At 50.9% G+C, this 15,216-nt stretch overlaps 1 protein-coding gene across 2 annotated transcripts in view; it reads left to right on the top strand.

Moving 5' to 3' along the window:
* The window catches only part of LOC142565163 (fibroblast growth factor 17-like), a 94,586-nt gene extending 80,675 nt beyond the window's left edge, over positions 1–13,911 (top strand). The window contains exons 4-5 of one of the 2 annotated variants that reach the window (XM_075676240.1): positions 5,089–5,189; positions 10,035–10,445. In XM_075676240.1, coding sequence (XP_075532355.1) covers positions 5,089–5,189; positions 10,035–10,307 — 374 coding nt within the window. In that variant the 3' untranslated portion in view covers positions 10,308–10,445. Of the gene's footprint in view, positions 1–5,088; positions 5,190–10,034 lie in introns of both variants that reach the window. The other variant, XM_075676238.1, reaches the window with a different exon arrangement.
* The last annotated feature ends 1,305 nt before the right edge of the window (positions 13,912–15,216 follow it).

The raw sequence follows: 15,216 nt of genomic DNA, 5'->3' as shown, positions 1-15,216 counted from the left end.
ATGTACTGAATAAGCCGAAGCTGAGCAAAAGTATGTAAGCCATAACAACTGTACCAAACAGCAAAGCACGGCTGTACTGCAATACATGCTTGTGATGAGGCGTAGTAAACTGATCGGAGAAAGAATTGCTGGAGGTGTTTTGTACGGTGCTGCTACACTTATTATCCATGAGGAGCACTGTTATACACGACCACACCGTCCACCGTCACTTGCATCGGTGCAGCAAACTGTTTTGCAGCGTCTTCCTAGTAAGGTTTCACTTCATGGCTGCAATTCGAGGTATGTTAAACACCAGCAAAAGGCAGCTCTCAAAAAAATGTCGCGCACATTTCAGTTCACGTACAAACTGGTAAGATGCGCTCGAGCGCCGTATATGAAGGGCGGTTGGCGCACAGAAATTAACGTACGTATAACAGCTTCTGAATTTCTCGAAGGCAGGAGTCGGAGGCACATGCTTCTCTCCTTCCAGCGCGAGCTATGATGTGATGTGGCGAGATTGTTGTGTTCAGATTCGAGGCGCGCCACTCGGTGCACCTGCGTGTCGTACGCAGTCTGCTCTGCTGTGGTGTTGGTCGGCTGTGAGCACCTTTCGTCAGCGCCGGTCCGGCTGGCAGCAGAATAAACTAAGCTGGGCGTATGCACGGGAGACCGTTCTCGTCACGGCTGCAAAACAGCCATTTTGTGGTGAGCGAGCACGCGATCTTTGCTTCGCTGTGGTAACTTTCCGCACGAGACGCCGTCTGCTGCTGATGCAGGCGTGTGCGCGGATCAGGCGCGAGCTGTTGTTGCGACACCGCGCACAGACGGCACGGGGGGTCGTGGCAAAAAAGCTCACGCGCCCGCTCGCTGACACCCGATTCGGTTACGCAGCCAGGCGTACGAGTGCGCCGAGTCAAAGGTGCTCTCGCGTGCGTGGAGGGCTCGCGATTCGCACGTGCCGCGCAGGAAGTTTGGCAGACGCGTGCCACTCGTGTTCCGAACGCGAGCCTTGCTCAAGAGTACCGCCACCCGGGATTTAAAAATTTCAAAAAGAAAGAACCCGTAAACGAACGCCTCTCCAGTCCTTCATTGTGTGCGCCAAACGGGAAAAGGCTTAGTATGATGTTGTGGCATAGTGCGCAGTCTGTCGAGGTCGCGCTGACCTTGTGCGCAGTTTAAAGCGAGCGCATTGCCCCACCAAGTGCTGCTACACGAAATTGGCGCTGAGGAGTGCGTCTGGGCAACAACTGCACACGCGTACACTGCGGACACAGCCGCCGTGCCTCTCTATATAGCACCATTCTGAAGATTCTGCCAGCTTCCAAACGAGTTTTCCCCCTATACCGAGAACCTGCCCCTAACTCGGCGACAAGATTTTAACCTCGGGCATTCGTTTTCGCCACACGATGAGGAGCTTGCGCGCGTGTGCCGCGAAAGAATGCGCTGAACTTGTGGCGGCAGAAAATTAGTTTGCGCGTTCCGTCCGAGGTTTCTTATTGAAACATTGAGCACATATATTGTGCGTGAAAATGACAAGAAGGCGACAAGCACTGCACGAGCGCATATCAACTGCTCCAGCTGCAAATGTTATCGCTCACGCGCAAAATGAACGAGCGCGCTGTAAACATATCTGGCATGTGCTTTAGGGCCTATCTGTCAAATATATTCGCGGCCGCTGCATGCCTCGCGCTGCGTGCCGCCCTTGACCTGTTCGCTGCGACCGCCCTGTCCGAGGCAAGGCCCCTCGCGCTTGCATGCCGGTGTTCGTATCGCTCGATGTGGGAGACAGGAGCCTGTCAGGCTGCGGAATCAGGCATAGCGGCATCGTTCTGCAACGCTCTTTTTAGTTTTCGCGAAGCGAACCGTCATGGCGAGCGCCATGTTTAGCCTTCGTCCTTGCCCGCATATATATATATATATATATATATATATATATATATATATATATATATATATATATATATATATATATATATATTTTGTCTGCCGCGTGCACCAGAAACTGCCAGACAAGTATATACAGAAGCCGGCAACGCGGGCGTGAATAATCGTTCCTTCTCGGTGCTTTATCAACGTCTTTACGACCTGTTTGAATTCGCCCTCTCTTAAAAACCTATCATCTCAATCAAGCTTGTCAGCGGCGAAGATCGCCAGGCGGCGCTCGTTGTGCCCGCTCCGACTCAGCAGAGGTGTCGGCTGTGCGTGGAAAAAGAGAGAAAGCGCTAAAGACGATATTGAGGCGGCACGTGTTCTATATGTGCTCGGTCTTCGACAATAGCCCGCCTGTTAACGCGGAATCCTTAATCTCTCGCGCATCTTTTGTTACGTCCGTATATGCCCTGCAGAAAGTCGTACCCACGGGGCGCTTTACGTGCACAGAGAGAGAGCGCGAGAGAGAGCGAGCGCGAGAGATGGATGCACTTGAACTTGTACGCCGCGACTCTGACCTACAAATTGCCTTTCTCTTTTTGAATGCGGGGAAAAGAAGAAAAAAAAATATATATCGTTTCGGCGGCAAAACCATACTATGTGGGTAGCCGCTGCGAGTTGTTTATTGGTGCGATATCTGGCCCGCAGTGATAACTCGGTATTTCCAGCCTCGTTCGCGTTGCTCGTTAGTCTTGAGCCAACGTCGGACCATATATATATATATATAAATATAAATGCCCGCTGAAGCTCATGCTGGCTTCTTCCACCTGACGAGATACGTCGGTCTTGCAACATTTACAGAAGGTGACGTGGAAAAGGCCGAGACCGCTGCGACGGGGCCAGCGGGCGCTTGCAATCACGCAGGCCCCGTTGCACACGGAGCACATAACTCTGCCTTGCCGCTGAGGAACTTAGCTAACTGTGGCAGCCCGCCAGGGCGCGCGGTTCACCATGATCCGCGCGGGGCTGTTAAACGAGATTAGCGCTGTATTACTGCCGTCAGCATATCTTCCGTGCTTCCACGAGCTCGCTGCAGTCGTAATGGCGTTTGGCTGCGGGCATCTCCCCTTCAGCGGTTTTGTATAGCAGGTGTACCCGTGTTCTCGTTCGGCTGCTTTGCGTGTGGTTGCTAGACAGAGGTACAAGCTGCCGCATTTACTTGGGGTCCTCTGCACCGACTCGAGGACCTGAATCCCACCGTCGGCCGCAAGGAAGTCCCAGTGCCATCGCACGGCACGTCGCTGAAATGTTACTACACGGGCGTTTCTTGTATTATGCCCTCATCGCTATGCGGCCGCCGCGGTCAAGCGCCGCGCTCGCGACCTCGTGCTCGCTGCAGCAGAACGCCACAGCCGCCGAGCCACCGGATAACTTGCGCGTCTGGATTAACTGTGTGTGCGTATTCATGCGCATATGTATGTGACTGTATGCGTGCATATATGAGCTTGTGTGGCGTGGCTTTACGTTTTCTCTCCCTCTTTCTTATGTGTCTCTGCATGCGATAGCACCCATTCAGATATTTGTAATCGTTCGGCAGTCGTGCCCAATGCGAACGGCGCTTATACGATCAGATACAGCTTATGAGCTAATCTTGGCCATCTGAATGGGAGTCCTTCTTCGGCACTGACTGAGCGTGCAGTGACGCTTGCTTTGGGATGTGTGGCGTTTGAGCTGAGATCTCATTACTGCCGATGCTCTAACTTTGGTGGCGCTGACGTCACACGCAGTATCTAAAGAGATAACGAGATCATTAGTTACGACGCACGAAATAAACAAAAAATATTAGTGTTTTCTTTATTAGTATCAGATTTAAACAACAGTGAGAGTTTTCGTTATTCCCATTCATGGTAGAGATGATTTACTGATAGGGAACGCGGAGAGGTCGGCCGGGAGACCATATTTCTGTCTACACCACAGGGCCGTATGCGGAAGGGAAGGGACAGGGAAAGAAAGAGAGCGAAATGAGGTTATTGCAATTTTACAATGAGTGCTAGTGATACGTCCAGTACGCGTCAACGATATTGTACACAGTCCATATACAGCTGAATCATCATATATTCATACAAGCACATGACAGTATCCCAAGCTATGTGCAGCGTTTGTACGTCGCAGATGTACAACGAGTACTGAATTCCCATAAATTTTTGCGGAATGTCGCTCCTAAAAGCATGCACTACGAAATTGCACGCTTACTTATTTGAAACGGAGACGTGCTTTACTGGAGAGAAGTCAGTGCAAGCAACGGCGCAGTATAGGCCGCAAAAGCAGACGCATGTAATGGGCTCAGAACCGAGCGCATCTCTAGGCAGTTGCCCCATACTCAGAAAAAAAACGGCCGTGTCTGCTTTCTCACCGACGCTGACAAAAACAGAGCCGAAGATAATATGGAGCGTGAAGGCCCAACTTGACGAAAACAAGCCTCAATGCACGCGTGCGCGCTAGCTGTTTGCCTTTCGTCGGGCTTGTTTGCGAAGCGCGCCAGGCTCCATCCATGGGATTTCCTCGTTACACCAGCCTATACGTCCGCTCTTTCACCTCGTGTTCTTGCGGCGAGGCGACCGGGGCCGCTCAAGCACTGGAAATTGTTCGAGCGATTGCGTAAAGGACAAACAGCGCTGAAATAGCGCCTATACGTTCACGCGTGACGAGCGCGTGCAGTTTCTCTGGGCTGAAAGCACTTCCCAAGCTGCAGTCTGCAGCCAGCTTTGCATGATGGATAGGAGTTTGTTTGGTTTGCTGAACCGGACTTAATCGACCCCGTGCTTTTCTAGCATGTATGGCGTCAATAATAATGTTTCATGTATGCGCGCATAATGGAGCTGCCGGATTCCTAATGGAAGATGGCGTGCTACCGCGCGGCGTCCATATGCATGTGTAGACCGGCGCATCCTCGCCGGCACCCAATTTGCATGTTGCCGCGGCATGCGAGCGTCGCAACAACCGTCGCGAAGCGCAGACATGGCGACAAAGTCGCGCTGTAAGCCGCCATCTCTGCATCACACCGCGCTTCGGTGCAGCCGAGGGCGATTAGGAATTCTCGCGGGCGCGTGGGTATATTTTACGGGCGCGGAGCCAGAGCTCCTGTGGGCCCTCTCGGAATCAAAGCGGCAGCCGGTTTGTAATTGCCCGCTGCAGAATTGCGGCGTCCGTCCAACGTCTGCTGTCCCTTCTCTCGTGCAGGCAAACTGGTGCTGTCGTCGGTCGGCATGGGTTCCAAGCTCACCATTCATTCCAACGGCACCTTCCTATGTTTCAACAAGGGCGGCAGGCTCGTCAACAAGGTAAGACCTGTCACTCGGGGCTCTATTAAGACATCTCGCCGAGCCCGCCCCCTTCATTAGGGCTCATTAAGGCGCCGCTATTAGGCTAAATACTTGGCTTAGGTCAACCCTGCTGGCCGGCCCCCAAGGCACTCGAGCGCTGGGCGCCACTTACGCCGTAACAAACGACGTCGGCTTCGTCACCGCGGCCTCCCTGTGGGGGGAAAAAAAGGAAGAGAAAGAAACGCGTAGATTTACTGCCGCATCTTTTCCCGTATCCCATGGCGCGGAGGCAGCGCGTTTCCGCCGGCAGAAATGCCAGACTCATGGGGGCGCCATCGTGAGCTCATTGTTGGAAAACGAACGGCCGGAGGAGAGGGCAGCGGGTGGCAATTTGCGAAATCGAAGGGGACGACGTCTTCGTTAAGGCCACCGCGCGAGTGCGTGCGCGCGCGGCGAACGAGTTTCACGGTAGCTACCTGTAATGGCTGCGCAGTGCCCGCAGATTTCCTCGGCGGCACTGTCCCTGTAGCCGCTTTGTGCTTGCGCGCGCCTGGTTCCGGTGGTGTGCACGCGCAGGGGAGCGGCGGGCACGTGGGCTTCTTGGAAAGTGGGCCGTTACTCTTGCGTGTCACTTCGCCACTCGTGGGTGGTGCGTTCCCCAGTGCCGTCCCTCCGGGTGGACAGGCACCATCGCGAGAGCATCCCCTCGTTTTGCTGACCGCCGCGCGTGCGCAACTCAGTCTCTGCTTGAACGTGCTTCGTTCAAGCAGTATTTGAGGTACAATATATTATCGGCAGGCCGTATTTGACGCACAGGAACGAGATGAGGCAGGAATCCGCAAAAGAGCAGGTCACATAGCTCAGGACAATCGGACGAACCGCTTCCGTTTGCGCTCGTTTATCCGCACAGTTTCCAACTAAAATTGCTAGAGGGAACTGCCATGGGAATGATGGCTACCATGGTAATGATGGGCTCTACATGAGTTTGTTTGATATTCGCTTTATTTACTACGCTTTATCTGCCCTTATTTGCCAAAATTTCGGAACAGTATATACTTTACTTAATGTAGAAGAGAGTAAGATTCTGCGCACATGCATAATCACTGCGAATTGTGGCATTTGGCAAATGATCAGTTCGGAAATTCATAAAGCCGTTCGAAGTCAGAAGGACAAAGTTCAGGCAAATCCATGCATTTCCCATCATTCTCATGCTGCGCTGAACGTATAAATTGCAGCTCTTGTAGACACTAGCGCCAGGGAAGTTTCCTCTATAGTAATTTTTGTAGGAAACTCTATATTTATCCGCACATCGCTCCATCTGGTGTTTACTATCTAAGTTACATTCCATGCGGATGCATCGTTACATTTTGAACGGCGAACTACTAGCCAGACAAGCGGCATATTGGGAGGCTTGTTCTAGATCCGACAACTTGTTGCTATACCCGTTGAAGAGTAAAACAACCAACTTAAATTTAAAAATACTGTAGTAGCGTGCTCGGCAGGTCGACAGACGGAATTCTCCAGTTTTTATTGTTATTATTATTAAGAGGCCACCCTCTTTCTTTCTTTCTCTCTTTCTCTCTCTGTCATGAAAATTCGTTGCTGCATGGCGGAGCAAGCCCTTGACTCTGGTAACAGTGGTCCGAGGTGTCGCTATCGCAATGCTTTCTCAAGTCGCAGCTGTATTCGCCATGGCTTCTGAGGGAAAGCTCGAACGCTTTAGGTACGTACCTGTCTGGTACCTACCACACTTAGAACGTTAAACGCAAATAAAACTTGATGCAGATTTCGAAATCCTGCGATTATTGCAACCACCCGTGTTCTTTTGTCAAGAAAGACTGAGTGCATTGGAGGGAAGTCATCGGCAAACACGCTTGTCCACCGCCGCGTTGACGCTAAAGCCGCGTGTGACTTTCTCACTGGCAAGAACATAGCGACGTTAGCGAGGCACATAAAGAGAGCACAGATGGCAGGACTGGACGAGGGAACGTTGTTTCAAAGAAGCTAGCACAACGTAGAAGTATACCAATTGGAGAATCATGTGGCCTATTAAAGGAGGAGTGGGCCAAGTTCGGAGAAAAGCACACTTGGGGCATACAGGACAAGCCGCAGAGGCGCGAACCCTGTCGACCTGCCTTTCTCTATAGCCCTGCTTTTCTTGCGCTGTGCTTAAGAGCGGAATTAACAAAACGCCCTATCGTCACCTTGCTGGCTTTAGGAGCACCTATAGTCGTGAAAAAGTTTATTGGCTGTTCACGTAACCCCGATCTCATTTTTTTTTTATTCCCCTCGCGTATATAGTATACGTATTTTTATGTTGCGCCACGAACGTGATCCCCGTGCGAAGATTCTTGTTTTTCACTGAGCGCTCGACTTTCAAACGCCACGCAGGAAAAAAAAAAAAAAAAGAAAAACCGTGCTCCTTCATTTCTTTTCCTTCCACCTCGTCCTCCTCCACGCGTGTTTCGACAACATTTCATTCTCCTCGCCAGTATAACCTGCGCTCTCCGCACTTTTTGCATCTCTCTTGGCGCCGCCCTTCTCCTTCGGAGGCCCTCCGGGAACCCAGCGAGTTCCGTGCCGCAGATTGCGTTTGGTTGGCTGCTTATTTGGCGCCGCCGCTAGTACCGCGCGATATCGGCCGACAGCCAAGTAAACACAAGCGCCGCCAGCTGAGAAACCACCGCCCGATCCGTGGCGTCGCTCCCGGCGGGGCCGCGGCTTCACTGTGGTTAGCCGCGCGCGCCTCACGCCGCAGTCGGGTGACGTGCGCGCTCCGGCCGAAAAGATAAATGCGGCGCTATTTGAGGCAGTTTCGCGCTTCGCATCCGCGTTTTCTCCGCCGCTGCTCACGCATGTCCGCCGCGATGAGAATCGTCCCTCTTTGCCGATATTTTCCCCGCTACTCTGGTTCTTGCTCTTCTGTTCTCTTTACTTTCTTTTCGGTCATGATGCCAGGGTGCCTCCTGTGATCGCCAGCTTCTCTCCCCCCACTTTGAGGCTTTTTTTTCTTTTTAGTCGCCCTGCGGTCGTTTCTCCTACACCACACACCTATAGCAACGCCACCGCTGATATCCTTTGCCAAACTTCCGAAGCATTACTACCACTAGCCTTTTTCTTCCCCCCACCCCCTTCACGCTCCTTTTCACCCGATAATGCGAGTGACGGTATGCGAATAGAGAAAACGTGCGGATAGCGAGGAAAATGAAGTCCAATTACTCGCACTTGGATGAGCGCCGAATTCACATAACTTGTTCTCTTTGAATTGTGCCACGACCACCATTTGGGTCCCTTTAGAAAGAGAAAGTACATCGATTTCCTAACCCGGGTTGTGCGCACCCGTGCAGCATCCTCACAGGCGTCGCCAGCAACGCTTCCTTGGCATAGCATCAAGAATACGCCTGTTAGTGGAAGAAGCTGTGCAGCAAAACCCATTGCATTATAACTTGTTCCGGATTCAGGCACGTCATATTTACTTGTATTATATTCGAGTACTAAACAAAGCCTTTAGGTTTTGAAGTGTTCTTTGGAAACATGTGACCAAAACAAATCTTATTATCGTATTATGACACGCATGATATATACTGTGGCTTAGACCACGAGTGATTAGCTATAACAGAACACATTTAAGGAGACAAAAGGTGCCCAATGGCTTCCCTAATTTGTGCATCATCGTCGCCGCTGGGCTGACGCCTTCCTCAGTCAGTCAGTTAGCTTGTTGCCCCATGGCAGTATTTTTACAGCGAAGCTGTCCATGGCTAGAATTTCGGGATTTCTTCGTGGCGCAACGTCGACAGAAAACTATCATCATCTATGGCTCATACCCCCCTAAGGCAGAGGCTACAAGCCCTCAACAAAGTGAAGCGAACGGTGCATGCATTCTGTGGAATCACGCATCAACATACAGAACAGCATACATTTCAATAAAGAACAAGCCCAAAACAAGCATCTCATCCACATAACTGATGATAAGGCGCTCCTGCGCCTACATACAGTGCAAAGCACGTAGCGCTTCCCGCATGCGTTTACCGGTTAGGTTTACTGCTACGCAAGCTGCAGCGGCGACGGCAGCTTGACGGTAGCATACGAAGCAGGGAGCGACGTAACTACACTTTCATGCGTAAAAGAAGAACCCGCCTGGCAACTGATTTGTGTTGTGACAGTGCTATAGGGGGAGGCCACGTATAGTGAGGACTCCTGTGGAGCAGCGTGCATACGAGGCGCGGCGAATTTTTCTTCTTTCTGGTCCACTCTTCGTAGGTGCACGAAGTAGCGCTGCAAGCCGAGTCGCAGGCCGTCGGAATGTTTTAGGCTAATAATTAAGCAAAGTGCATGTGAATGTCGCCACCTGAATAACTTCCACCTACGTCGCAATGGGTACTCGTTCTAGCCGTCGTTTACAGCTTCGCTGTCCAACCACCTTCACAGCGTGGATTGGAGACCATTTTTGTAACTTTGCGGCCCAGGAATTGCCCGTCGTGTTATGCTGGCCTCAGTATCATATGCGAGAATTTACTGTATTCTATTCTCGAAAGAAAGAATAAAACAGTTCAATACCTATTTTCTTAATCAAGCCACGTAAGCGTAACGGCTAGCACGTTTCAGGAGAACTTCCATTTGGATAGTGCCATATTAGCGTGCCTGCACTTCGCTTCCCGCTCACGTGGCAACAACCATACCCATCCTAATCTCTCGCGCCGATTGCTGAACGGGAAGAAAAAAAAAGTACGTTGTGAGGCGCCCTGTTAGGACCGACCGACAGTGCTTGAATGAATCGTTGGTAAGCGTGTCGCACACAGTGCACGGCGTGACACCACTTTTGGCGCCTGCATGCTGACGGGTCTCTTTTTCTCCTTTCCGCAGAGGCGGCGCAGCCGGCGCAAGAGCCTGTGCGAGTTCCGCGAGATCATGCGGGACAACTACTCCACCTTCCAGTCGGTGTACAACGACAACTGGTACATCGGCTTCAACAGCACGGGCAAGCCGATGCGGGGCCGCAAGGTGCGCCCGCGCAGGTGGTTCCCGTTCATGTTCCTCAAGCGCCGATGCAAGGACGGCCCGCTGTCGCCTTTCGACAAGGTGCCGCAGGACGAGTGGCTCAAGTTGCTCAACGAGACGAGAACCGACAAGAGCTGACGCCGGCAGGCCGCGCCACGGTTTCCCTTCTGGTCCACGCCGCTCTCTCCGGCCTGAACTCGGACAAACCATCATCGACCTGTATATACGCATCCCTCCTTCAGTGTCCAACGATCCTTTCGTGCTGAGTCCGACTTTTTTTTTGCTAGCATTTTTTTTTCTTTTATTATTATTATTAATATTATTATTATTACGGCGCTGATGAATTAAGCGCGCGCTGTGTCCGCTGCGTGCCGTGCAACGCAGCTGCACGAATCCTGTGGATGTCACTCGCCTCTGAGCGAGCGGCTCTCCGCTCTCCCTTGGCCTAGTTGATGTGACCCACCACGTTGTTGCTAGTAGGAACGTTGCGCGCATACGAGGAACGAGTGGCATCATCTTCTCATGTCCCGATCAACTCCCGTGTTGGGTGCGCGCTCGCACGACGCGGTTTGCGCCGGGCCCCCTCTGAGCGATTTCAGACGAGAGCGATTTCACTCTCGCGCTCGTCGTCCCAGTCACGCCTGCGCATGCGCGAGCTGCGCGCATACTAATGCTGCGTGCGGCGGGAAAATGAACTTCCACCAGGTGCTGCGGTCGCTACGACGCTGACACTTCGCATGTCGCTTCCTCACCAAAGAGAGCGAACAGGTCGCAGCACTTGCATAGAGCCCGTTCTCTATACTGTATACGGCGAATACGGAGCGAAGAAATGAAAGCAAAAAAAATTTTCGCCCGAGGCTCGCGAGTTCCAGGGACGGCCAAACAACTTCGTGCGAGCGAGAGCCCCCTCCCTCGCTTATTAGTGCAAGGCATACGCGTACTCTTCTTTTATTTATAATTTCAGTGAAGGATGTTCTGCACAAAGAAAGAGAATGGCACGTTTTTGGCGTGTCCTGTTCTCTGGTGTTGAAGTTGTCGCTACACACGGCACCAATCATACGTTGTCAAGAGCACAATTTCGATGCACACGTGTCTTCTCTCGGCCTTTGTCGGCTCGTCACGAGCCTCTTGTTTCGCTCGCGTGGGGTTCGCATTTCGTCGTGCGTGAACGATTTCGGTCCGCGCTTGGAACGAGAGTCGTTCTACGATTTCCAGAATTGGCCACTGAGTAACAATTAGTGCACTGGACGACTGTGATTGGGACATGCAAACTCGCAATGTTTTCGAGCGAGGTGTGCGTGCATGTAGTTATACATAAGGACGTCTATCGCCTGGCCCATCGGTAGGTTTCTCGCTTCCTTGTTTCGCCTTCGTTGGGGCCTTAGTTCTGCTTGGTGCAGCTCACGACCAAATTTTTGTTCCACATTTTTTTTTTTTCGCAACGGGTTTTCCAGGGTTGCCGCGTGCGCGCTGGTGTCAATCATTCCCTTCACCTCAGGTGCTTTTCAGAATACTAATGAATTGTATATATGTACACATACGCAGTATTTATTTCGAGTACATTGTAAAAAGAAAATGTATGTGAAGGAAGAGACATACTGCCGCAGCAGTTTGCTGGCTTTTCTTTAGGTTGTCGTTGTTGTGTTTGACCACGTTGCATTTTTTTTCTCTCTTATTAGCGTTGTTGTTTCATTGTATGCCGCTCTTTATTTCTTCGCATTCTTGAACATTTTTTAAAATCAAATCAAAGCCATATGTGAACATTTTTGTGGCCATACGCGTCTCTGACATTTTTTTGCCATTCCTTTATACGTAACCAAACTCGAGTTTGGTTCATTCATACGAAGATTGTGTTAGACTTGTTCTTATTGATGTTGCTCTAATCACTGTAGCAAAATTCATCTTCAGACTTTGTTGCTTGCTATGAATAACATTTTTTACACTACACATCACATTTCGTATCCGAATTTCTTTCAATAGTGCACGCAACCAACGGAAGGAAAAAAATATGTAGAAAAAGCGGACGATGCTTCTAGTTTAATCGTTATTTTACTTGCTTACGAAAAAAAAACGTTGTTCTGCATTTAATATGCAGCTTTTAATTGGCTTTGTATTAAGCTTTTTTGTATTCAGTACAACTGCGGCTCGTTCATTGCTTGTCTTTTGTGCTCCGAGCTCAATTCTGTCTATTTTTTTTTTTTTTTTTACCGTTTCGCTCTGGCTTGCTGCCTCTGATTTTAGTTTGAACGCCATCGTCACTTCTTGTCATTACTCATCGTCTTCTCTCCTCCGTGGGTTTCTCGCAGACGGGGCATCAATAATAGTGCGGATCGTCGCTGCTGCATTGAAACATGCTCTTTAAAACGCCGCACTTCGCGGTATCACAGGATCGCCAACACAACGCATCGCTTGCAGCTTTCCATACGAGGAGCCGGCCTTGCGGTTGCAAGCGCGGCACTGTGTGTACTCAACGTATCAAAGTGCCATCATGTCACTGTACGCCATCCACTTCAACCGCATCGCGCTCATAACTCTCTGAGCTGGGCTCGTTACTGTAAGAACTGCCGGGCTCCTCCTGTTTGTCCCTTACGCGGGTCCAAACGCAAAAGGAACACATTTTTCTCGTCGTCTTTCTTGGGCGCTTGAAAGTTATGATGGCGGCTATTCATTTGATCGCCGCAGAATTTTGGCCAGATGGTTTCAATTTATACACACAGAATGCTCTTGCGCCGGTAGCTTGCTTATACTGACAGAGCCAGTGCATATGGTCGTAAATTTGCTGCCGACCTTTTCTTTTTTCTTTCTTTCTTTACAACCGTTTTCTTGATTATGCTTTGCTATGCACTTCTTTTTTCTACTGCATTTTAAGGTAAGGCCTCTTAGATAACGGCAAGCCTCCTCCCTCTGACAGTGACGTCAACTGGGATGGCCCCGTCGCTCCCATTGACGACCTCGGTTTCATATAGTCTGCGTAACCTATCGAAATGTATGGGCTGTCGGCCCAACCACGTGACGTCACGGCTCAAAGTGCGTATGCCTTCTGCTATTCAAGATGTGCTGCCCTCCAGACCATCCCAAGCTGTGATGAGCAAAGCAAGCACCGCACCTGCGCCGTCTAACCAGAGCAGGATTCGTAAAAACTGAAAGCCCAGATCGCAGTTTTCTACTCGCCCGTACGTGCACCGTTTGCTGCGGGACTTAATTACCCGTGATGCGCGAAAGATATATTTTTTCCCCTCTGAACATATCATCTACTGTTGACACGTCGCTACCCGAAAACGTGTTCGCGCAAAACATCAGATGACGGTAAATCAACGCCATCGTCAAGCTTCCACAGCTGGGAGGAACCCCCCCAAACGAATATACAACCGCCGTTGCACTTGTCTGTGCCATCCACATTCCAACACGCCCCTGACTGCTTTCGTGAAAGCGCCATCGCACATTAATTACCTTTACTGTGTCAGTGTGCCTATTTAAATTGCGGCCGATGATGAACACGTCGACGCTGTGCTGGTCTCTTACCTAGCCGTGCCACACGTATCCCGTTTCACAGCTGCCGTGTTCCCACTAGTTCCGCTCTACACCGCCGATCCGTATATGCCTACCGTGTCGTTCCACTATCTTCGCGCAGCATCGGAGCTTTAAGTCTTTCATCGGTAACTACCTTAAGGCCAAAGCAAATTCGCTCTCCACCTGTATGGTTGCTTGCAGCCCCGTTTGTCGAAAGTATTTTGAAAGCTAAACGTTAAGGCCGCCCCACATTCAGCGTTTCTACCGGCGTTTTTTGGCGTTGCGTCTCCCGGCGTGGTCGCATGAACGGCGCCAGAGAGGGCGTCCAGCCACACGAGCGGCACGCGGACCAGCGCCAGCGCAGCGTCGCACAATGTGACCAGATTTATTTTACCAGATACCTCCTAAGCTAATTGTGTAATATCAATGAAAAGAGCTGTCATAAGTATTCTTCAATGCAATACTTATGCCTTTTGCATAGTTTTACGCTAAATAAAATATTCAGGGCTGTGTAGAAAAATTACACAAGGCTAAGCTTCAGAAAACTGGCAGCAATATCGGCGTGAACATCTCGAGCGGTCGGCGCGTCGGCGTGCGAAGCTAAGCATCGAGGGTTCTTTATTCTATGATAGAGGGGGAAGTAGGTGCTTTCTATTGCTAGACGCCATACGCCACATCATGGAAAGAAGGCAGCAGCTTTTGCTGCTAAAAAAGAAGCTCCTGCTTCTCATTTGGTACACCCAGCAGGACGATGGCGGCGACTTCAATCCACAAAACGTTTTTTTTTAACACGATTCTTGTGTTCCTTGTGTTTGGTCTGCCACAATATCGGCCTTGCTTCTACAATGGCTATAAGAAGCTCGTTATCGATGTTCGCCGGTAGCATGATTGAAGCAACCAAACAAACAGCAATGGCGGCGCGAACTGCGAATCTGCGGAAGTTTCTTGCAAGAGTTGCCAGCAGCGCGGCCACGCCCTGCCACGCGCTGATTGGTCGGCGCTGTCGAGCCGCTTCCGATGGCGGCGGCGAGATCTGGTGTCCCTTGAGCACGACGTTTTGGCTTGGCGCCAGCCTCAGCGTCGACGCCGAGCGACGCCGGGTGACAAAACGCCAGAAAACGCCGGGAAAACGCTGAATGTGGGGCGGCCTTTACACAGGTGGGCGCTGCGTGGAGCTTTCACGCGCTACCCGAGAGGCGCTGCGCGCGGACTCTATTTGCCTATTTTGTTATCCTCTGGACGCCCGGGTGTTAAAAAAAAAAAACGTATATACTTTTACGTATATATAGGGATACTGCACTGGTTCGTGATATCGCCATTCCACAGTCATTAATCATTTCAGGAAGCTGCCTAAATTACGACTTCGCGCGCGTGTTATGTCTGCTGGTGAGTGTTGCCTTCGTAAGCTCCCACGTGAGCGCCTAGCACAGTGCTCTTCAGCGGGAGCCAGACGTAACTTCGTGTATTGGACGCGCACCTTTTTTTCTTTTCTTTTCCTCTCGCCTCTTTCTCCCTGATATGTTACCGTGCGCCATTC

Source organism: Dermacentor variabilis, chromosome 1 (assembly GCF_050947875.1).
Source record: "Dermacentor variabilis isolate Ectoservices chromosome 1, ASM5094787v1, whole genome shotgun sequence".
NCBI classification, from domain to species: Eukaryota; Metazoa; Arthropoda; class Arachnida; order Ixodida; family Ixodidae; genus Dermacentor; species Dermacentor variabilis.
This window is presented reverse-complemented; position numbering and strand designations above follow the sequence as displayed.